Source organism: Myotis nattereri (assembly GCF_964212035.1).
Source record: "Myotis nattereri genome assembly, chromosome: 5".
NCBI classification, from domain to species: Eukaryota; Metazoa; Chordata; class Mammalia; order Chiroptera; family Vespertilionidae; genus Myotis; species Myotis nattereri.
In genome coordinates, this window is record NC_138080.1 from 83,266,620 (window position 1) to 83,291,453 (window position 24,834).

The 24,834-nt window shown below is 42.2% G+C and overlaps 1 protein-coding gene across 1 annotated transcript in view; it reads left to right on the forward strand.

Moving 5' to 3' along the window:
- NDFIP1 (Nedd4 family interacting protein 1) overlaps positions 1-13,145 on the forward strand; it is a 47,025-nt gene extending 33,880 nt beyond the window's left edge. Inside the window, exons 6-8 of the mRNA XM_081091767.1 lie at positions 1,386-1,452; positions 3,327-3,432; positions 11,971-13,145. Of these exons, the coding sequence (XP_080947893.1) occupies positions 1,386-1,452; positions 3,327-3,430 (171 nt within the window). The 3' untranslated portion in view covers positions 3,431-3,432; positions 11,971-13,145. The remainder of the gene's footprint in view (positions 1-1,385; positions 1,453-3,326; positions 3,433-11,970) is intronic.
- The last annotated feature ends 11,689 nt before the right edge of the window (positions 13,146-24,834 follow it).

Here is a 24,834-nt window from a genome sequence, read left to right on the forward strand (position 1 = left end):
ATCAATAAAAATACATTAAAAAAAAAACAAAAAAACAACAAAGTAAAAGTATTAGTAAAATGTGTTTCTAGAAGGACCAATATTATGTGAGTAAAAGATTGAGAAAACTAAACAGATTTGAGCACTTTCAAAACAAGGAATCTATAAAGCTGAAAGCTATCATATTTCAAGACTACTTTTCCATGAAAATAAAGATATTTATGTCGTAAGCACTTCAAACCAGTAATATTTAAAATACTTTTATTTATTTATTATTTTTTTTAAAATATGTTTTTATTGGTTTCAGAGAGGAAGGAAGAGGGAGAGAGAGAGAGAGAGAAATAGCAATGATGAGAGAGAATCATTGATTGGCTGCCTCCCGCACACCCCCTACTGAGGATTGAGCCCGAAGCCCGGGCATGTGAATTTAACCTGGACCCTTTAGTCCGCAGGCCGATGCTCTATCCACTGAGCCAAACCGGCTAGGGCAGTGGTTGGCAAACTGCGGCTCGCGAGCCACATGCGGCTCTTTGGCCCCTTGAGTGTGGCTCTTCCACAAAATACCACGTGTGGGCACGCACGTACAGTGCGATTGAAACTTTGTGGCCCATGCGCAGAAGTCGGTTTTTGGCCTGGGCGAGTCTATTTTGAAGAAGTGGCGTTAGAAGAAGTGGGGGGTGTCTGTCGGTCCAGCTACGGGAGACGCGGCGCGCCTCGCGCGTGCGCGCAATTCATGGACGAATTGAGTGAGCCAGTCAGCAGTCTCATTGTGGAGTGGTTAGTGCTAGTCGCCTCGGCAAATTGAGCGCGGGTGACAAAAGTACCTACTCGAAGCATAAAGTTACCTGTATTTTTCCAACCAGCTGCAAATCCTACAGGTATTTTTGTCATCAATTTAATAATTGTAATTATTTTGTGTTGGTGGCTTTATTATTATAAAATGAAACATTTTTTTAGGTGCCCTGTATGTTGAGATGGTTTGGACATACAGAGAGGATGAATGAAAGGAGATAGACAAAACAAGTATACAAGACGAGTATGGATGGGAGAGATGGAAGGGGTCGACCTCAGCGAACGTACCTCAATCAGATTGAGGATGTTTTTAGCAAAGGCCAGCTTAGGAGTACCCTAATTAAGTTAATAACAATGTACCTACCTATATAGTTTAAGTTTAAAAAATTTGGCTCTCAAAAGAAATTTCAATCGTTGTACTGTTGATAGTTGGCTCTGTTGACTAATGAGTTTGCTGAACACTGGGCTGGGGCACTTTTATTTATTTTTAAGAGCTAAAGGACAGCATTCATATACAAAATAAAGTCTTATGTTTTGTGTGCCTGTAAGTTAAAATGTGAAATTGTATCGCTAAACTGCTATGAAATGTTTTTGTTTTTGTTTTGTTTTTTCAGTTTTCCACTTATTTCCCTGGATACTTTGATGGTCAGTATTGGCTCTGGTGGGTGTTCCTGGTTTTAGGTAAGTGCTTTTAACATAGACAAAGGAGAGAAAAGATTATGTTAAATTTTAGAAGTGAGATTACTTTTAGTAAACCCTCATCATATTATACAGCGATAGATTAATCAACAATAAGTATAATTTTAAAAATATTTCTCCCTCAAAAATTAGGCTTTCACCATCAGAATAACATGAATGTTAATAAAATGTCTGTTAGTAGTTGTAGGTTTTCCCTAACTCATTCATATTCACTTCTCAGGTTCCCCATGTGACCAGTGGGACACTGATAAGACTTTATAGTCTGGATTTTTTTCCCCTTGTGAATTATTGCCGTAAAGTCATAGACTTAACCCCAAATTGCTTTTAAGCATATTGTAACCAGTTAAACTACTCATGAGTATGTGTGTTGGATGTGTCAGTAGAAAACAGAAAATATATAGCCCTGTTAGATATAATTTCTGGAAGAAGCACTATTGGGTTTCCAGAATTCTTTAGTTTGTTATTAAAATAAGAATTTCTTTTGTGTTGGGCAGAGGTTTTTATTTAAAAAAATAACAGATATTTCAGGTTGGCCTTAATGTTTTATTTTTTACTCTAAATATTTATTTTAAAATCTTTTTTTCTAAGATATTTTAAAGCAAAGAAATGAACATTGAGGTGAATATTGTTGGCTTCTTCATTCTTTGTAAAGAAAATATTTTTGATAATAACAGATCACTACCATTTCTATAATATAATAGCAGGGCCATTATATCTATATATCTATTAAAGATGGTATAATTGCCTTGTTCTGCTTCTGTGACATCCCTCTCTCCTGTTTCCTGGTTTGGGCCTTTTTGCTGCTTCCTTAATTAAGACCCCTTATGGCAGTGCTACTAATGGGTCTGGCTAGCACCGTGTAGTAGCACTATGCCCAATGGGTACTTAATACATTCAGGACTTACCTTCTTTGTCTCATGCATTGCTGACCCTAAATTATATTTAGAAAATACAAGTCATCCGTCATGCCATTACTCACCTTCCAATAGCATCATCTACTTTACCAATAGTCATTATAATTCCAAGGAAAGAAAAATATGATCCCCTCCCCCATGATTATTGAGAAGCTTAATAATAAAAACGACCTGCCAGAGAGTCACTTTGGAGGAATAGTTCTGAAGAGGAGGGCTGGGAGTGTCTGAGCTCCCATTAGAGGGCACACCGACTTCCAGCTCACGGTCTTCCAAGAGGTACAGACGCCGTGAATGTGTAGATTCTGGTGTAGCCATACAAATCAGCCTTACTCTTTTACCTGCCTGGTAAGTAAATGGCAGAGTGCCCTATTTGTATGTATTTTTTAAGAATGAAGAAATAGGATTTAGAGTTGAAAATAAGAGACTTACTGTAATAGGTAAGGGGATCCTGACATCTAGAGGTCAACATTATGTACTGTTGACAAAAAAAAATCCCTTGACAAGAAAGGATGAAATTTGTTTTCACTTGAGAAAAAGTTTATACCCCCGCCCCCGCCCCCCCCCCCCCCCCCCGCCCCCCTTGTTTTGAGTTAATTATCTTGGAATGCTTTTTTGGAACTCAGAAGGTAGATTTTGATGTTTCTCATAGGCTTTCAAAGGTAGATATTTAGCCCCATCTTTTTTTTTTTTATTTCCCTTTTAGACAATTAGATTCTGAATGTGCAAAAGGCTTTTATTTGGTTTTTGAGATTATGTTTTTTTAATGAGAAATGGAAAATTTGGTGTGGAAATCATTTGGAAGCTTTGGAGGAAGTTGCTCGTGTCTTGATAGCTTTTAGTAGAAAAACGATGAATTAGTGCTATCAGGGGGGACATTTCCGGGGAGGAGAGACTTAAGGTGGAAATTATAAATTTATTCCTGATTTTTCTTTTTTAAATTAGGCTTTCTCCTGTTTCTCAGAGGATTTATCAATTATGCAAAGGTTCGGAAGATGCCAGAAACTTTCTCAAATCTCCCCAGGACCAGAGTTCTCTTTATTTATTAAAGGTATTAAAGAAAAATCAAACTTTGCTCTAATCCCAGTATAATGATGTGATGCATTGCAGGTTTCTATTCCGGTTCAGAGTAGAGCGTACCTCCTGTGGTAGGGGATATGGAGAAGGTAATGAAACCACAGTCCTTGCCTTTTAGCAGCTTCTGGTTTTGTGAGGGGTGTTTCTACAAAAAGCTGTGGGAAAAGGTAAGTTAGAAAACTGCCATAGGAGGAAACGTTATCTCATGTTCTGACAGTGCAGAAAAGGCTGGGGTCTTAGTAGTCATCAAGGAGCTAGGATATTTGGCTGGGCCTAGGGATTTACTAGTAGATCTTTGAATCTTGAATCCCGAAGTCACTGCTTACTGTAGTACCAGTTCTAGAAGACAGTACTGGGAAGGGGCCTTTCAGCTCTAATTATGTAGGACCCTAAACCCCTGAGCTGGGAGAGTTCCTTAGGAACTCCTTTTGCCTGGACTTCTAACAAGCCCACCAAGGCTTCCATTTCTTAAAAATTAGTCAGGGATGCTTTCTTGGTGCCTTGTTTCAGGGTTACACCCTGATTTTACCATTCTGGTGGTAGGGTGGGTTCAAACGAAAGGAAGGGGAGAAAAGGTCTTTTCTCCTGCCTAGAATAGGAGGACTAAGCCCTGTAGAGGCTCTCAGATTTAAAAGAGAAGAGTAGGTAATTACACCAGCAAGGCCTCTCCGGTACCAACATCTAATAGGCCTTCTTGGACTTCACTCTTTGTTCCTTAACACTGGTGAGGATGGTGAATCAGCTCTGGCCTGGCCCCTAGGTATCTTGAACAACACCTAGGGGCCAGGACAGTTAAAGCCTCAGGCAAGGCTTGTAAAAGAGTGTAGCAATTGAGATAAGCTTTAAATGATAGGTAGCATTTATGTTAGTGCAAATTAGCTAGGTGGGGAAGAATTTCGGAATCACTGAGGCAGAGTGGAGTGCCAAAATACAGGATGAGAAGTGTGAAGCTTCCCCAAGGGACCACAGTTTGATTGTAGCATAAAGGAGCATTGGGGGTCAAGACTGGAAAGCTGGGTTGAACAAATAGCTGTTCTGAATAATAATATCTTGAATACTAAGGCCATTTGCAGTGGGGCCAATAGAATACATAGAGCATTACTTTAAACTTAGTGACATGTTGGCTCAATTCAAGGCTAACCCCATCTGAACATCAATCAGTTTGTTCAGTATTTGCTGTTGGGTTATCATAGTTTATTTAGCTAATCATATGCTAAGGGTGGAGTTCTCAATGTTGAAGATTTGTGTAGGTCTCAGAATGTATCTATCCTATCTAATAATAGATAAATAGGGTAATTAACCGTACCTCCGACATGCTTCCCATTGGCTAATCAGGGCAATATGCAAATTAACTGCCAACCAAGATGGCGGCCGGCAGCCAGGCAGCTGAAGCAAACAGGAGGCTTGGTTGCCCCGGCGATGGAGGAAGCCGAGGTTCCCTGCCTGCCGCTGCCGGGCTCTGAGCTGCACTCTAAGCAACAATGTTGCAATTATAGAAGCTAAACAATCCCCAGATACCTGCTTTCAGCAGCAGAGGCCTCAAAGTTGGAGCCGGCTCTCAGCTCCAGTGACAGCTATAGAAGGTAAATAAATCCCAGAATAAAAAAAAAGGAAAAAAGGAGAGCTTGGGAGCTTCAGTCGCCCACCAGCCTGAATACGGCCCTCAGCCCCTCACCCAGACTGGCCAGGCACCCCAGGGGGGACCCCCACCCTGAAGGGGGTGTGACCAGCTGCCAACAGCCATCAGCCCCTCATCCAGGCTGGCCAGGCACCCAAGTGGGACCCCTACCCTGATCTGGGACACCCTTCAGGGCAAACCAGCCGGCCTCCACCTGTGCACCAGGCCTCTATCCTATATAGTAAAAGGGTAATATGCAAACTGACCTTAACAGCAGAAGGACTGGGAATGACTGGTCACTATGACACACACGGACCACCAGGGGGAAGACGCTCAATGCAGGAGCTGCCCTCTGGTGGTCAGGGTGCTCTCACATGGGGAGCTCTGCTCAGCCACAAGCTAGGCTGATGGCTGCCAGTACAGCGGTGGTGGTGGGAGCCTCTCCTGCCTCCTCAGCAGCGCTAAGGATGTCCGACTGCAGTTTAGGCCTGCTCCCCGCTGGCAAGTGGACATCCCCCGAGGGCTGCAGGGCTGCCAGAAGGATGTCTGATTACCATCTTAGGCCCAATCCCCCCGGGGAGCAGGCCTAAGCCAGCAAGTGGTCATCCCCCGAGGTGTCCCAGACTGCAAGAGGGCACAGGCCAGGCTGAGGGACTCCCCCCCACCGAGTGCACAAATTTTTGTGCACTGGGCCTCTAGTATATATATAAAAGCCTAATATGCTAAGTGTCAGACCATTGGTCAACTGCTTGACCATTCTATGATGCGCACTGACCACCAGGTGGCAGACGCCCCGACTGGTAGATTAGCTTGCTGCTGGGGTCCAGCCCATTGGGACTGGGTGAGACGGCTGGACACACCCTGGAGCCAACCTCCCGCTCTCCCTCCCCAGCGTCTAAAATATTTCTTCTAATTAATTTCTTTTGAATGTGCACGAATTCGTGCACCAGGCCTCTAGTGTTTCTAGAAAAGTATTTAATTTGCCAATTTAAGCAACAAAATATGATGAGAACTTGAGTGTACTAAAATTTGTTTTAAGCATGCACAGTAAAAACTAACACCAACTTTTCCATATATCAGATAGTGTATTAGATACTTTACATGTGTAATTTTATGCAAGTAACAGAAGGCTTTAGTGCTATATCAACTCAGATACATGCAGGTGGAGTGTATTCATAGCATTTCTTATAAAAATTCAAGCAATTTTTGGGTTCAATTTTGTGGGTGCCATAGCTCACCTTCTTACAAAGGGCACTAAAATCACCTGCAGATTTGGATTTTCCCTAAACCAAAGTATACTGAGGGGACAGATTTTCTTTAAATAATATTTCAAGAACTTAGTCTTGTGTTGGTTAAAGTTGTTTTCTTCAAGGGACTGCACTTTTATTTGAACTAAAATTATAGTCATTAAGAATACCAGTGTGGCCCTAGCTGGTTTGGCTCAGTGGATAGAGTGTCGGCCTGCGGACCAAAGGGTTCCAGGATCCGGTCAAGGACACGTACCTTGGTTGCAGGCTCCTCAGGCCCTGGCCCTGGTTAGAAGCAACCAATCAGTGTGTTTCTCTCACATCGATACTTCTCTCTGTCTTTCCCTCTCTCTTCCACTCTCCCTAAAAAAAATAAATAAATAAAATAAAAAATCAATGGTAAAATATCCTTGGGTGGGGATTAACAACAACAACAAAAAACAAATAACAGTGTGTTTATGATTTTTTTTAAAAGAAAGGTTATGCTTATTGTGTGTTTAAATTCAGGCGTGCCCTGAGTTTGAATTAGGTTACAAAGTCTGAGCACACATGGACATTGGCACCACTGGCCTAGGCCTTGATGCCAAGATGGGTCTTTCTTGTGTCTAGGACATTTTAACTCTAACAGGCTTATCAGATGTTCTATGTAGTTTTATGTAATTACCATTGTCATCTTTTTTTCTTTTTTCTCTCTGTCTTACTATATTTTATAGTCACTTCCAAGCCTTAGATTTAACTCTTACCTACCACAGAAGTTAATCCTTTGTGGGTGCCATAGCTCACCTTCTTACAAAGGGCACTAAAATCACCTGCAGATTTGGATTTTCCCTAAACCAAAGTATACTGAGGGGACAGATTTTCTTTAAATAATATTTCCTCTAAGTCTAGTCGAAAGGTAGCTTTGAATTTTTAAAAAATATATTTTATTGATTTTTTACAGAGAGGAAGGGAGAGGGATAGAGAGTTAGAAACATCGATGAGAGAGAAACATCGATCAGCTGCCTCTTACACACCCTCTATTGGGGATGTGCCCACAACCAAGGTACATAACCTTGACCGGAATCGAACCTGGGATCCTCGAGTCCGCAGGCTGACGCTCTATCCACAGAGCCAAACTGGTTAGGGCAATAGCTTTGAATTTTTAAATGGATTGAGATCACAGCCCTCTCTATTCTCTTCATTCTTCTGTTAGAAATTTCAGTCTTTTTTTTTTAATGTATTTTATTGATTTTTTTACAGAGAGGAAGGGAGAGGGATAGAGAGTTAGAAACATCGATGAGAGAGAAACATCGATCAGCTGCCTCCTGCACACCCCCTACTGGGGATGTGCCTGCATCCAAGGTACATGTCCTTGACCGGAATCGAACCTGGGACCCTTGAGTCCGCAGGCCGACGCTCTATCCACTGAGCCAAACCGGTCAGGGCAGAAATTTCAGTCTTTATTAGGAAACTGCACACCTTCTTCATCTTGCTTCTAATACCTAACAAATGACCAGGTGGAGAGAAAGCGTGAACAATTCAGCTTTACTGAATTGTTAGGGACTTTATTTAAAGTTCCGTAAATTTGTTGATTTCTTTTTCTTTTCCTTTTTTTGTTAATCCTCACCAGAGGATATTTTTTCCATTAATTTTTAGAGAGAGTGGAAGGGAGGGGGAGAGACAGAGAAACATGGATGTGAAAGAGACACATTGATTGGTTGCCTCCTGTACTTGCCCCAACCAGGGCCAGGGAACAAACCTGAAACCTAGATACATAACCTTTGACCAGAATTGAACCTACAACCCTTTGGTGTGCTGGCCGACACTCCAAACATTGGGTACCCCCGACCAGGGCTGATTATTTTTTTAAAATCCTCACCCGAAGACATGCTAAGAGAGGGAGGAGAGAGGAGGGAGAGAAGTTAACAGCAATATGAGAGATAAACATGTATCAGCTGCCTTTGGTACATAGTACATGCCCTGACTGGGAATTGAGCTGGCAATCTTTCAGTGCACAGGACTACATTCAACCAATTGAGTCACTTTGGCCAGGCTGATTTTGTTTTGTTGTGATTTTCTGAAATCTCTGAAATGTTTCATGGGTGTATCCTAAGTGTAAAATGAAGCATCTTTAGGGTTATGATTTGAACGAGGTAGTTCTTGGTAATAATGCTGTTGGAGCTGTGAGGTTGGTTATAGGCCTGCTTGTCTGAATTTGGGAGTCAGAAGCTTTAGATTGGAGTTTTAGGAGTTCTCAGAAACTCTGAGGTTTGTGAGCTTCCCTCATTGGAGTGCAGGGTAGGGTTTCTTTGCTCTTCTGTCTGACTGGACTATTCTAGTTGATGCTAAATTATTCCTGACATGCCTAGAGGATTCAGAGCTCTAAATTAAGGGTTTGGGGACTTAGAGCAGCAATCGGAATTCTAATGACTTCCTTACTAATTTTCACTATCCCCAGAGGGGTAAGCTATAATATCCCATGAGACTGACTTCTTTTGACAATTGATAGGGAGAACTGTCCATCTAGATCCAAATGTAGAATATTTCCTTTTTCTAGTTTAGAGGAAATTCAGTTTTAATTAAGTTTAAATATGTGCTAGAAAACCATTATGTGAAAAGTAAATATGTTCTTTTCTTTCATTGAGACTTCTTTTTCTTACTTTCTTTAATGGAGATGTCACTAATTAAAAGCTAGCTAGAGGCTTACTTTTTGCCAGAAAGACACAGGTAGGGAATTTTTAAAATAACTTTGCTAGAACAAAATAATAACTTAATTCAATGCTGTACTAAGATCTAGCATTTTGCTGGAAAACGTATAGGAATAGTGACTTTTCTATTCAGGCTATCAAAAAGTTAGTACACACATACACACACACAACCCCCATACCCGCCCACCCCCTCCCCCCCCACACACACCCACACCCACACCTTGAAATGACCCCAGGGGCATCTTTTTAATGAGCCCAAGTAGATGTTACAAAAGCGGAGCACCAAAGCTTATGTGTTACTAGCATAGGGGCAGCTCTCAGGTTCCCTTTTGAAGCCCATTTAAGGTTAAAAAAGGAAATCTGGTGTCCTACCCACAGCCGGAAAAGCCAGCAGGAACTGCTGGAGGTGGCACATGGGCATCAAGGAGAAGTGACTGTGAGGAAGCAGGAAAGACAAAATGTTCCTTCTGTGTTGTACAAAAAAGAAACATACCTTGTAGAAACATCTTTCTCTGAAATGCTGAAATATGTGAGTGCTCATGCTTTCTCTTACCAGTATTACATTTCTATGCACTGGCACTCCCCTGGGGCTGCCAGGTCATTGAGGGCAATTAATAGCTGCAAGGTGGTAGCACAGTTAACTGTTATCTAAATGCCATTCCTAAAGCACTTGTGCATATGAAGCATAATAGATTTCTGTTATTTTAACAACATCTGAAATAAGAAGAAAGAGAACTTGTAAGCTCTGGCATTAATGAGATAATAGGGCCCTTTGTAGTTAGATAGTGATTGCTAAGACTGGTGAGCTATACCTACTAGTCTTAAGATAGTTTAACCTTTTCCATATGATGATTTAACTTCTTCCAAATGCTTTCATTTCCCTTTTTCTATAGTATCCCTCCCCCCACTTTAATATCTCTCTTAGAGAAAATTCACTCAAGCTAAAGTTTGATTTATTGGACTGTGTTACAAAGTAGCAAGACAGTAAAAAGGTTTCTAGTGTGATTTTTTCCTTTAAAAAAATCAGTGTCCAAGAAGAAATGGTTGTCTTCCTCTTGCAATTAAACGATTCGTAGACTGTTGGATTCCTTTTGCTTTTGAAGCATGATATACAGTTTAGTAATGATGTCCGAGGCCCTAAAACCTGTCTGACCTCCAGTTCATGTTCCGTGTTCCACCATTATTGTAACAATTGGGAGTCAAGTTGATCTGAATAGGCCTCTGGTCTTAGAGCGCAGTGAGTGCCTCTTTAAGTAGTCTTTTTCATGTGGTGTTTGTGTGGTGTTAAGATCACCCATAGAAACCCATGTAGGTCCTCTTAGTGGATTTTAAATGTTTTTTGGGTGGCTCTGGCTTTGAGGGATCTATTAAAGCCAATTAACTGCTGTGGAAGCAGTGAGAAAAGTGGCTAGGTGGTCATCTGGACTGTATTATATGTTCTTTCAAACTCTAGTGTTTTGACCTAATAATTGTTACATTAGTTTTTATCTATTTATGGAAACTGATAAAACTGAAGTTACTTAGGTTTGTATTGAGTCTGGGCTCATTGCAAAAACCCCCATTTGACATCAGTCTACCAATTTTCTTTTTGCTTCTGCTTGGCTTTTAGAGTTTCTTAAATTCTTGCATCTTTGACCCTGCACATGTTAAGGTTTCTCAATCTAAAGAAAAGTTGCACTTGTGCCAGTATCATTGGTTTACTTTAAATCAAAACACCGACTGAATTTGGAGTTTGGTGAAATATTAAGTTTATAAAGAATATGTTGATTTCCTCCAGTGTTGTAGCTTCTCTGCATTTTGTCAGCCTTTTAAACATGTACACAGCAGTCTAATCAGAAAAGATATGAAAGGCTGCTTATGGCTTTTACAGTAATTTGGAAAGATGGAAAAGTAAGCTAAAGGCCTGCCTGTATATGAGGTCATCCAGTTCTCTCTCGGTGCAGAGTAGCATAAAGTACTTTCTCAATAAATATTTGTTAAGTAGTTAATGTATCTCTTTCATGTTTCTTTTAGCATTAATATAGGGAGTTACTTGTACTTTTCCCCATTATTTCCATGTGAATCAAAACAATTTATTATGCCAATACAGAAATGCCTAAAGTATTGGATGAAAACTGCATTTAACAAAATTTATGGACATTATTTATTTCAGTCATGTTTATTCCATTTTATTTTTATTTGTTTTTTAAAATCCTTACTGAGGATATGTTTATTGATTTGAGAGAGAGAGGATGGGAGAGAGAGAGAAAAACATCTATCTGTTGACTCCCGTATACACCCCAACCGGAAATTGAACTCACAACCTTTTGGTGTACGGAACAACTACCAACTGAGCCACCTGGCCAGGGTTGTACATTAAAAAGTAGTTTGGGGCTACAGATATCTTTTTTTTTTTCTTTTTTCAGAGACACATGCCCAAAATAACATTGCCTATTTTTCTAATTTATTTTTAAAAGTACTTGTGATACCTCTGAGTTGACAAGCCGTTCTTTAACTTTGCCACGCTCTGAGACAGCATGACACGATTGGCACCCTTACTAGAAATCTTCCTTGTGTGAGACCTGGCAGCATTGGCAGGGTAAACAGTAGCTGCAGATGTATTAGGAAAATGTCTCTTTTCTTCAAGTTTCAGTCATTGCTGTTGAGGTTAAGTGTGAGATGAAGTAATTGCTACTTGCATTTCATTCTTTTGTTAGGAGGTTTGGAGAGTGAGACCCCTGACTTCATGGGTTTTAAAGAAAGCATTCAAGTTTTTTCTAGTTAGAGTCCTTGATAACTTTAAGAACTGGAAATTTAATGTTTATTGAATGCTTTGATGTCAGTGTATAGTAATCTTAAAGCTGTGTTAAAATGTATTTCTTGTGTCTCTAAACATCCTGCCTTCTTTTGTGACCACATCCTTCTCTCAGCCAAAATAACACACTAACTGAGTTTCAATATTCAATATCCTTCTCTGGCAGATGTTTTCTGGCAAAGGCCTTCCTGCGTTTATGAATTCTCTCTCAAGAAGCAAGAGAACACCTGCAGGAAGTGAATCAAGATGCAGAACACAGAGGAATAATCACCTACTTCAACAAAATAAAGTACTGTTGAAAAAGATCATGTCTCTCTATTTGTTCCTAGGTGTTAAATTTTAGTAGTTAATGCAGAATTCTGTAATCATGGAATCATTAGTGGTTAATGTTTGAAAAAGCTCTCGCAATCAAGTCTGTGATGTATTAATAATGCCTTATCTATGGTTTGTAGTCATTTTAAATAGCATGAGCCTTGTCCCTGTAGTCACTAGGGGGCAATCTTGCTTTATTCATCCTCCATCTCAAAATGACTTTGGCATAAAATATTTTAGTGTAAGATAATGTGTAATGCTGGCTATCTTAAAGGGGTTTTCTCAAAAGTTAAAAATTTGTTATGACTGCATTCATTTCTGCACATAATTCATATTTACCGTGAAAATTAATCTAGAAATTGATGCACTTGTATTGTGAACACCTGAAAGCAAAACCATAGTGCAAATACATTTGAGATTTGGTCAAGAATATGTTTTTAATTGGAAAATAATAAGCATTAATTTTTTTATAGTTTGTATTCTAAATTTTGCAGTACCTGTTGTTCTTTGTTGTGTGCCTAAGGGATTGTAAATGTGTTGTCACTGTATAGAATAGAAAGGACAGGGACAAATACAGCTTAATTACTAAAATGCAATTCTGGACACTTTCTGTATGATTAGAGTCTCCCTATCCCTTCTTTGTCTTTTTCTCTTATCTCCTGATGATGATTAGGCCAAGGGCTAGGAGTAGGGAGGGGATTAGTTACTAGGAGCAAAGAATTTGCTTGGAACTTTTGAGATGATCCCTAACATACTGTATGTACTACTTGCTTTTACAATGTGTTAGCAGAAGCTGATGTGTTATAAGTGTAGAATGATGTGCTTTCTGCCAAGTGGTTATTCACCTTGGTTTGCTATATTAAAACTGTAAATACAACAGAACATTAATAAATGTCTCTTGTGTAGCAAATTTGTTGTAGATTAGTGTTTAATTTTTTGGTTTGCATTTGTTGATTGCTAAGGCAATTTTTCTAAACTTCATTCATATAGATTTCATACAGAATAACTCAATAAATATAAACAAATTTGTCTTGGGCCAATTTTTTTCTTTTTCAGTACAGGAAGTTCCCTTCTTTCAGATCATACTCAAATCATTCCTAAAAATGTATGTGAAAATTGGTTCTGCAAAAGTTAGTGGACTCAAATAGGAAGGAGTTGTAGAGATTATAAATCACCCTGCCATTCCCAATTATGTTTCATTTTTTAGACATAATCTTAGATCATTTATTCTCAATATTTCTGCATGTTCCCTGCATTTGCCTGTTTTCTCAATTGAACACAGCCTACTGGTTTAAGTGCTATGACCTATGAGCACCCAGTTGAGGCAAAAGATTTCTCGTTCCTCTTGATTTCTATTCTTATCTCAGTTGTGTTAAATGTAGAGATAATGGTTCTTACAATGTCAACCATTTGATTTTTTTCCTTCTTCCACTTACTCAAATAAAACATAAAGGACAAAAATGCAGCAAAATGGTCAAATAATGACAAAATAGCACTGGCGTGATAGCTGTGCCTGTTCGTTCTCCGCCGCAGGTGAGCTCTGGGGTCAGCATAGGATGTCTGTTCAGGGTGTCGGTGATGAATGCACAGACGTACAGGTGGTTTGAAAGCCAAACAGGGAAATTGAGAGCCTCCTGGATTGATTGACAAGGCAATGATCTTCCTAATTTACTGATTATTGTAAGTAATAGGATAGTATGTTCTTGTTCAAAAGTTCTGTTTTGCTGTAGGTAAGTAGGGGCTTCATGAAAGTCTAACGATTTTTTTTATTTTGAATTAGATTATATCAACAATAGTTTGAAAGAGTATGTAGCTTATAATGTTCTAAGTTGCAGAATGCTGTATGTCTAACAATCTGAATAAATGTGGACATATGCAACAGAGAGAACTACTTAATTACCTTACAGTACAAAATAGAAGGGCCCTAACTCATGTTACTCAGACATTGTGGACTTGCTTTGTTTCATCTTTAGGTCCCTGTGCCTTATTCGGTTCTGTATATTCAGAGACTCGAAATATTTGCATTCCTATTTCTACATATTTGGTTTGTAAGACTTAGGCAAATGTAAATCTACAGTTTGATATGCTTTAAAAATATTTCGGAGGATGATTTTTTTTCCCTTTGAATGTTCTAAAAATTAAAGTCCAAAAATTGTCAATGGAAGATATAGAGTTCAGAACCACACTTTTAAGGTCTCTCAAGAACTGTTTAGAAGCCGCCGATAAACTTAATGAGATCTACAAGAAAACTAATGAGACCCTCGATCTTATATTGGGGAACCACATAGAAATTAAGCATACACAGACTGAAATAACGAATATTATACAGACTCCCGACAGCAGACCAGAGGAGCGCAAGAATCAAGTCAATGATTTGAAATGCGAGGAAGCAAAAAACACCCAACCGGAAAAGCAAAATGAAAAAAGAATCCAAAAATGCGAGGATAGTGTAAGGAGCCTCTGGGACAGCTTCAAGCGTACCAACATCAGAATTATAGGGGTGCCAGAAGATGAGAGAGAGCAAGATATTGAAAACCTATTTGAAGAAATAATGACAGAAAACTTCCCCCACCTGGTGAAAGAAATGAACTTACAGGTCCAAGAAGCGCAGAGAACCCCAAACAAAAGGAACCAAAGAGGACCACACCAAGACACATCATAATTAAAATGCCAAGAGCAAAAGACAAAGAGAGAATCTTAAAAACAGCAAGAGAAAAACAGTCAGTTACCTACAAGGGAATACCCATACGACTGTCAGCTGATTTCTCAACAGAAACTTTGCAGGCCAGAAGGGAGTGGCAAGAAATATTCAAAGTGATGAATACCAAGAACCTACAACCAAGATTACTTTATCCAGCAAAGCTATCATTCAGAATTGAAGGTCAGATAAAGAGCTTCACAGATAAGGAAAAGCTAAAGGAGTTCATCACCACCAAACCAGGATTATATGAAATGCTGAAAGGTATCCTTTAAGAAGAGGAAGAGGAAGAAAAAGGTAAAGATACAAATTATGAACAACAAATATGCATCTATCAACAAGTGAATCTAAGAATCAAGTGAATAAATAATCTGATGAACAGAATGAACTGTTGATTATAATAGAATCAGGGACATAGAAAGGGAATGGACTGACTATTCTTGGGGGGGAAAGGGGTGTGGGAGATGCGGGAAGAGACTGGACAAAAATCGTGCACCTATGGATGAGGACAGTGGGTGGGGAGTGAGGGCGGAGGGTGGGGTGGGAACTGGGAGGAGGGGAGTTATGGGGGGGAAAAAAGAGGAACAAATGTAATAATCTGAACAATAAAGATTTAATTAAAAGAAAAAATAAATAAAAATAAAAATTAAAGTCCAGATGCATCAAGTTGGTACCCTATGTCACTTACAGTCCTCATTATTCAGGGTGGAAATGTTTATACTGCACACTTTTCATTTTTTCTTTCTCATTCTTTTCTGTCTCCCTTTGTATGCTTATTACTAAGAATAACCCTTTCAGCCCGGCTTGCGTGGCTCAGTGGTTGAGCTTTGACCTATGAACTGGGAGGTCACGGTTCGATTCCCAGTTGGGGCACAAGCCCAGATTGCGGGCTCGATCCCCAATAGGGGGTGTGCAGGAGGCAGTCAATTAATGAGTCTCTCTCATTGTTGATGTTTCTATCTCCCATTCCCATCCTCTCTGAAATCACTAAAATATATTATAAAAGAAAAAAAAGTAACCGTTTCAGCCTGGCTGGCGTGGCTCAGTGGTTGAGTGTTGACCTATGAACCAGGAGGTCATGGTTCGAATCCTGGCCAGGGCACAAGCCTCGGCTGGATCCCTAGTGTGGGCGTGCAGGAGGCAGCCAGTCAATGATTCTTTCTCAATGTTTCTATCTCTCCCTTCCTCTCTGAAAGCAATAAAAAAATATATTTTTAAATAATTTTTTCAGAAAAAACGCACCTTTAAAATAAATTGTTTGAAAGGAGATATTGAGGAACCACTGGTATGAAATAAACTAGCTTTGACCCTGGGCTAAGGGACAATGATGGCTCACCAATGACCACAGAGGACTCTTATATAAGTTTCTTGTTACCATTTGGAATCATACAACTATGTTTAAAGGATTCTGCATAGCCATTTCATTTTTTTTCAGAGAATTAGATTGTGTGAGAATTAAAGGTGTTATTAAAATTTACTTGTTAAGAAATGTTAAGGATGAATATCTTTACTAATGGGATCAATTTCATTCAGAAGTTTAAAGAAACAACAAGATTTTTAGTTTGGCATTCTTGGTGAGTATGTTATCTGACTTGAGGGGTGTTCCATCATGAGTCAGTAGTAACACAGATGAAGTTCCTTTTGGCCTTCTCTATGTTCTTATAGTAGGATATATTCCAGTTAGCTATAAATTGTTTATATTTAAAGGAAGAAAGAGCCCTGGCCAGAGTGGCTCGGTTGGTTGGAGTGTTGTCCCTCCCATACACCAAAAGGTGGCAGGTTCATCTCCTGGTCAGGGCACATACCTAGGTTTCAGGTTCAATCCCTGATTGGGGTGTATACGGGAGGCAACCGATCAATGTTTCTCACATTGATGTTTCTTATCGATCTTTCTCAAATCAATATAAATAAATACATAAAGGAAATAACTAATGAAAGGGAGTTTCAGGACTAAAGAAGTGATCATTTAAATGGGTGCCTGAGGTGGCAAGATTCTCAGGTGAAGATGAACAAAAACAGCTGTGAATGGAGCGCTGGCCTCAGCTTTGAATCCAGCCCAGCCACCTCTTCCTGATGTCTGACCCTCTTAAGAGTTGACATGGTAGATACTGAAAAATCACTTGGCTCTGATTCTAGTAAATACCAATAATCAACTCTTAGACATGCCAAGAATAGACACAGAACTATACGTTTATGTAAAGTGTTATGTAAAGTGTAAAGGAGTGTTTTATGAAAGAAAACATAATTATCACCTACCTCAACAATACATTCAGGTAAATCATGTACAAGATGTAGTTTAATGATTTTCAAGATTCTGCTGGTGTTTTCAACTACTAAAATTTTCATCTTTTCAGGCTTTCTGAAGATTTGAGGGATGATGAGAGTTGTAACAAAATGCAAAATATGTTTCCATTGATGCTTTGTGCATTGTTAAAAATTTGTTCTGCGTATTGTTAAGCCTAAATATTTATAGCCTGTAAGTTAGATAGATTGAGAGCGTTTGTTAAACCAAAACAAAAGTACCCTTGGTTTAGCTTTCCCTTTTGTGTTCTCCTATGTACTTGTGTAGATGTGTACAGTTGCACTCATTTAGAGCACCCTCCAAAAGTGCTCTTTGATAGGTAGCCTCTGAATATTGGTGGTTTGTAGGCTCTGCTACAAAGTAAAGGACATGTCAAAGAAATAGACCAGGGAGACTATGTTTAGGTTGAGAGTAAAAGGTTTTCAAGAGGAAAAGATAGTGACAAGCTGGTTTGCATCATCCCCATTCTAAAACAAGGCTGTTTTATAACCCAGCTCATTATATCACCTACAACTTTATGGCTATAGAAGCCTGCTCTTACGGAATATGAATGGAGAGCTGTCCCCCTGTCTATAACGTTTGAAATGTTCCATCTACTGCATAGCATTTCGATCCCCCGAACCCTCCAGTTAGCCTCAGAATTCATCACTTGCAGAATAGAGATATTATTCAAGTTTTGGTTTGATACCTATTTTTACTTAAAAGTCTTTTTTTTTCTTTACCAAAAAGCATCTTTCCTGATTTTAAGTATTCATTCTTACATTCATCAGTTGGTGAATTAGTAAGAGGTAAACCTAAATGCAAACAAACCCCTTAAACCTGAATAGAGAAAAAATGAATTATAAAGAAGTCTCTTGCATGTCTGCATGGGTCAGAAACTGAGATGCAATTGTGTGAAACAGACATCTCCCAACCTGGCTTTGTATGTTGTTCATCCTGCTCCAAAAGTAGTTCTTACTTACTAGTGTCCTGGTGCATGAATTCATGCATGGGTGGGGTCCGGCCAGCCCGCCCCAATGGGGGCCCATCGGGCAGGCTGGCTGGAGAGAGGGGCCCTGGGCAGTTGGCCAGCCACCCTCATCCCCGATCGGGGGGGGGGGGGGGGCAATTTGGTGCAGGGCCAGCCGGGGGGGAGGGGCCATGAGTGGTTGGCCAGACGGTCCTGATTGGGATGATGGGGGGCAGGGTCGGCCGGGGGAGGGGCTGTGGGCAGTTGGCAGCCGGCTCTGCCCCCATCAGGGTGTTGGGGGCTGATCGGGGCAGGGCTGACTGGGGTGGGGGGTTGATCAGGGCCTGGATCATGCTGGTTGCCTGCCACAGTGTGCATCATAGCCACTGGTCGTTTCGGCCTTTCTGGTCGATCCGCCATCCGGTCACTGGTCTTATGTATATAGATGTGGGAATGAAATGTCTCGCAAACTTTCCCCCGTCCATATGTGATTGCAGGTTTAGAGACACCAAAACAGAGAAGAGTGGACACCGGGGGGTAGGGGAGGGAGGCCAGGGGATTGTCAAGGGCGGGGAAAAAGGAGACACATGTAATACTGTTTGTAATACTAAGCAACAAAACAATTAAAAAAAAAAACTGAGAAAAGTGGTTTCCTTTAAATCAGCGGTTCTCAACCTGTGGGTCGCCTAAGACCATCGGAAAACACATATATAATTACATATTGTTTTTGTGATTAATCACTATGCTTTAATTATGTTCAATTTGTGACAATGAAATTGGGGGTCACCACAACATGAGGAACTGTATTAAAGGGTTGCGGCATTAGGAAGGTTGAGAACCACTGCTTTAAATCTTACAAAGAATAGTGCTGCAGATCTGAGGAGAAGGCAGCAGTCATTGTTATTCATTAGTTGTCTGGAAGGTTCATGAGTGGTAAACGCTGTCTGGGAAATAAGAAGAGTCAAAAACCTAAAAGGAATCTCAAATAGAGAAGGTGATTTCTTGACACAAAACATTATCAGCTAAACTGTGGAACTAAAGAATGTGCTGCCTCTGCCTCTGAAACCCAGCCTGACTCCTGGAATTCACCCTGAGCGGCAGTGGTTTTCACCTTGCCTTTAGAGTCTGCATTCGTGTCCCTGCTGCGAGCTGCTTCCCCCATGTAAGCCAGCTACTTCCTGAGCCAAGTAGAGCGCATCGGAGCACCTATCATCATAACTCGGCTAAAGTTACACTTGGTGAAACATCCTTTGCATGTGCACAACCTTCAGAAATGCCTGAAATATTCCCTTTAAATGAGGTTTTAGAAAGAATTTTGCCAGCTGCTTGCTGATGCCACATCTTTTTTTTGACAGAACATCTCACAGGCTGTATTTGTCAGTCACTGGGTTTAGATGTCATTAGAGTATGTTTTCTTCCCTGTGGTTATCAACACTGAAGATGTTTACATCCGTGAGTGATTTCCAGTTTACATTTTACTGGGATTGCAGATAAATTAGTAAGCAAGCCACCGGGTGGATCAATATTTTCACCAACCCTTTTTATTACTAGCACCACTTGGTACTATACAGTTGTAAAAAGAAGAAAGAAAAAAAAGTGGGCACTGGTGGCCTAAAGAAGCAAAATCGGGAGTCCATTTTTTCCCAAGTCTGGCTCAGTGACTCTCAGGGTCACGTGTGTGTGAGGGAAGCCTTGTTTGGGTAGTTGTATATGTTGTTCCTGGGGTTCTATGTGTGAAATGGGGTTTAATCTGTACTAGGTCTCCTGTTGTTTGGGGCCTAAGCCCTTCTATGACTTAGCAGTTCCCTAGATGTAGGTATTAAAATCAAATCTTTTGCCCAGCTGGTGTTGCTCAGTGGTTGAGCGCCAACCTATGAACCAGGAGGTCACGGTTTGATTCCCCGTCAGGGCACATGCCCGGGTTGCAGCTCGATCCCCAGTCGGCATGTAGGAGGCAGCTGATCAATGATTTTCTCTCATCATTGATGTTTCTATCTCTCCCTCTCCCTTCCTCTCTGAAGCCAATTAAAAAAAGAATTATATTGCCTTAAAAAAAATCAAACTTTTTTTGAAAATCCTCACCCGAGGATATTTTTCCATTGATTTTTAGACAGAGTGGAAGAGAGAGGGAAAGACAGAAATATGGATGTGAGAGAAACACATCGACTGGTTGCCTCCGGCATGTACCTTTAACCAGAGTCGAACCTGGAACCCTTTGGTCCGCAGGCTGACGCTTAATCCACTGAGCCAAACCAGCTAGGGCAGTGGTCGGCAAACTGCGGCTTGGCAAAGCATGGTTCGCGAGCCACATGCAGCTCTTCGGCCCATTGAGTGTGGCTCTTCCACAAAATACCAACTTCTGCACATGGGCCACGAAGTTTCAGTCGCAATGTACGTGCGCGCCCGCACATGGTATTTTGTGGAAGAGCCACACTCAAGGGGCCAAAGAGCCGCATGTGGCTCACGAGCCACAGTTTGCTGACCACGGGGCTAGGGCAAACCTTTATTTTATTTTTTATTTTATTTAATCAATGTTATTCTAACACCCATTCTGTAGAATGATAAATGGTCAGACTTGTTTCCACAGAACTTCCAAGTAAGGATAATAGGTAAGTACTAATTTTGAATCTTCAATCTCCATAAAAGAAGGTTGAATAGAAGAAACTTACTGACACTTTACACTGTGGGTTGGGTTTTCATTAGAATATTTGCTGGGCATTGATTGTTGAGTAAAATGAAGAATTATTCTGTCTTCATGTAAGTCTTCTCCAAGCTCATGGCTACAATAGTTTCCACTTCTTTACATAGGACCATGAGGAGGGATGTGTCAGAGCAGTGGGGAAAGGCCGTAGGAAAATTAATTTCTAAATATTTGCTAAGAACGATTGTGGACTCTTCCCTGAGGTCTTTAAAAATAGGGTTGATTCTCCTTGTTTGGAATGGCTTAAGGGTAAAGGGAAAGGAATGGATTAGCAGGTCCCTTGAAGTCCCCACCAGCTCAAGAGGTTTATATGTCAGTGACAGATGGAGCAGTCAGTGCGACGGATGTCACGTCTGCTTTCCCAGGCTGTGCTCCCTTTCATGTGGTGCCTGGGAGCACTGTCCTAAAGAGTCTGCCGGAGAGAAAAGAGTGCGTCTAAACTTGTAAACCTAACTTGGGTGGCTTGTGACTTACTGCTACATTCTTGTTTTTTTAAGATCCAATGATCAAAAAGAGTTGCACTTTGCTCAGAATTCCAAAATGAGAAAACATAAAACCACTATCTCATTTCTGAAGCCATTTCCAAACCTTTGTATATTCTTTTTTTTTTTTTTTTTTTTTTTTTTTTAAATATATTTTATTGATTTTTTACAGAGAGGAAGGGAGAGAGATAGAGAGTTAGAAACATCGATGAGAGAGAAACATCGATCAGCTGCCTCCTGCACATCTCCCACTGGGGATATGCCTGCAACCAAGGTACATGCCCTTGACCGGAATCGAACCTGGGACCTTTCAGTCCGCAGACCGACGCTCCATCCACTGAGCCAAACCGGTTTCGGCATGTATATTCTTTTTTTTTAATCATGATTTTTTTCCAAGGACATATTTTCACTTTTGTTTATATAGACTGACTTCTTGCTGTGAAAGATGAATTCGTTTGCCCAGCCACACTGGCGTGAACACGAGGTTCTGAAAATACTGAAGCCCTTCTGTACCAGTTAGTAAATGTCAGCCACTGGACTCTCCCCAGCTCCCTCTCTCCTGGCTGCCCCATCCCACCGCCAGGACCAACCCCAACCCCCATCTCCCCGGGACCCAGAGCTACAGGGGAGATGGGACTGGTCCCGTCTCCCAGCCCCTTCAACACCCACCACTTCGCCCCAAGCAGCTTAGTTTCCATCTTTTCCTATAGTGGCCGTCAGGTAAGGCTTTGTTTGCAGAAAGTATTCAGTGTGAAAACTGTTAGAAAACCCCTGCTCAAGGTCAGCCCCCTGCTCAAGGTCAGCCCTCAGGCCCCTGCAAGTTTGCACAGTCCAGGATTTCGGAGAATGGAGGCCTTTCTCCCAAACACACTAGCTCCTTATAAAGTCAAGTGCACCTCTGCATCCTGGTGTAATTACCTTGCATCCAAATGGCAACAGACACAGGCCTGTGGGTATGGAGAGGACCCCTGAGCTGGGTCCAAATCGGATGAGGCAGAAGGTGCTGGAGCCCAGACTCAAGTGGAGGCGGCAGAAAAGGAGTGGGCTTTGCTGTGTGCCCAGCCCTGTGCCAGGTGCTCACGGTCCAGATCCTCTCCAATCCTGTGAGAGGCGTTTCTTTGCTTCTTCCCTTCCTCCCTCCCTCCGTCCCTTCCTTCTGGCTTTACTGAGCACCTGTCTGTGCCAGGGGCTGGGGTACAAAGCTAGCATCCCCCAGACCTCACCGCCCCGTGAGAGCATCATCCAGAAAACCGCTGTAACTGGGGTGGGGGCAGGATGCAGGGGGAGCCCCAAGTGACTCAGGGGAGGTTCTCCAGTGGAATTAAAGCCGAGCTGGGATTTGAAGGATGAGGAAGGGCATTCAAGGTGGAGGGAACTGGATGTGCAAAGGCAGGGAGGCAGGAAACAAGCCCTCCTGGTGTGGGAACTGGGTGGGGTGGCGGGGGGAGTGACGGGGGGCGGGGGGGGGGGAGTGGTGGAGAGGCCAATGGAGCAGAGGTCCAGGAAATCTGCTGTGTGAGTAGTAGAACCCACTACTTGGACCCTCTGCCTCCTTGACCTCTTTTGCCCTCAGCTGCCTGGCCAGGAAGAGCCCCCCCCCCCCCCCCCCCCGCACCTGCACAAAAGGAGGCTTTGAAGCTGGAAGAGAGGGAGTGAGGAGGGAGGGGCCAGCTGGTGTGTATTTTTGGATTGCTTCCCAGAAATCTCCTTCTCCTCCGACACCATGGCAACCAGGTGGCAGCTGGGGGAGCCACCTGTGAGCTGGGCTGGGTTGAGGGGGAGGTGGGCTGGGGATAGGGGCCTCTGCTCCCCCTCTCTGAGCCTCAGTTTTGGTATCTAGAATATGGGCATGACAACCCAGTTGCTGGCTCCTGTCAACCCAGGTGTTCCAGGAAGTCGAGGCCCAGGCTGGACTCATTAGGGGGAAGGCCTGGGACGTAAGGGCGAGGCTGGGGGTACCCTGCATCGTCTGCAGCTGGGGGCTTGGCAGGGCGGCTAGGAGTCCCTGAGCCACATAAGCTGTACTTCCCACCAAGCAGCCTGCCCTGGTGCCCACTGCACTGTCACTGCCAAGGAGTCCCCAGGGGAGCGGGAGACTGGGCCGAGGCAGACACAGGGATGGATCTCCCTGTGAGCCCTGCAGCGAGAGGTCTACGGGGTCTCCCCTGCCGGATCCCAGAACCCGGTCAAAGCCCCAAAAGGAAGGGTCTATTTCCTGAGGCTGCTGCTCTGATGACCACAGACTGGCCTAAACAAACAGGACATGTGCTCTCCCTGTTCTGGGGCCAGAATCTGAAATCAGGGTGTCTGGGGCTGTGCTGCCTCCAAAGGCTCTAGGGGAGGGTCCTTCCTTCCTCTTCAGCTCTGGGCCCCCTGGCCTCATCCCTTCAATCTTCACATGGCCCCTCCTCCATGGTTATAAGTTTGTTCACGTGTCCTGGCCCCCTTGTTCACATGCCCACTCTCGCCTGATCACATGCCCCGCCCCCTTATTTAGGTGCCTACGCTCCCATGTTCACGTGGCCCCACCCCCTTGAGACCTTGCATGGTCTCTGTTTCCAGGCGCCACCTCCCTGGTTGGCTGTCTGCCCCTGCTCTCACACCTGTCAACAGCCCCTTTGCCAAAGTCCTTCCAGAAGATCGTTTGCGCATGCCATCTCTTTCCTGCTGGGACTCTGACAGCTGGGATTGGAAAGGAGACAGGAGAGCAGTGGCCCATCCAGAGTCCCTGCAAGGGGTCCAGGGGGGCCTGTGCAGTCGCTGGAAGGCCCTCTGAAGGGTAACCAGGTGTCCCTTTGTATACTCTGTAGGGATTTTGTTTAGGTGGCATTGCCTACTATTGTCTTTTTTTAAATTTTATTTTGAGAGTTTTCATTCGTTGTTTTTTTAAAATATATTTTTTATTAATTTCAGAGAGGAAGGGAGAGGGAGGTACAGATAGAAGCATCAATGATGAGATAGAATCATTGATCGGCTGCCTCCTGTTCACCCCCTACGGGGGATTGAGCCCGCAACCCGGGCATGTGCCCTTTGACCAGAATAAAACTCAGGACCCTTCAGTCTGCAGGCTGAAGCTCTATCTCCTGAGCCAAACCAGCGAGGATGGCTAATGTTACCTTTAAGAATCCCTGTTCTCAGGGGCCATGGGTGGAAGGGAAGAAAGAAGATGAGGTGGGTGAGGAGGGCTTGGAGGAAATGAGGGCTGTTTCCTAAAAGAGAGGGCTGGTGAGGACAGCTCATCGGGCCTTTTGTTCTGTGCTCCTGCTCGAACCTATAGACTCAGGACAGTATTGCCAGCTGATTGCTAAGAGCCCCTGTAAAAGGATTAGCCTAACTGAAGAATAAATTTAAAGAGCGACTAAGATTTTTTTTTTAAAATTCCTCCTTTATTAGGGTCACTTTTCTTTACATATGATTATATCTCCAAGAAGTGGTCCGATATCCTATTGAGAGACTTTCTTTACAAAAAAGAAAAAAAAAAATCTCTGAAATTCCAAAGACGCTTCACCCTCCACTGTAGCATTTATGTCAGACTGTGATGAATGAGACTGTGGATTAAATTTAAAAACAACCCCAACAGGCTAAT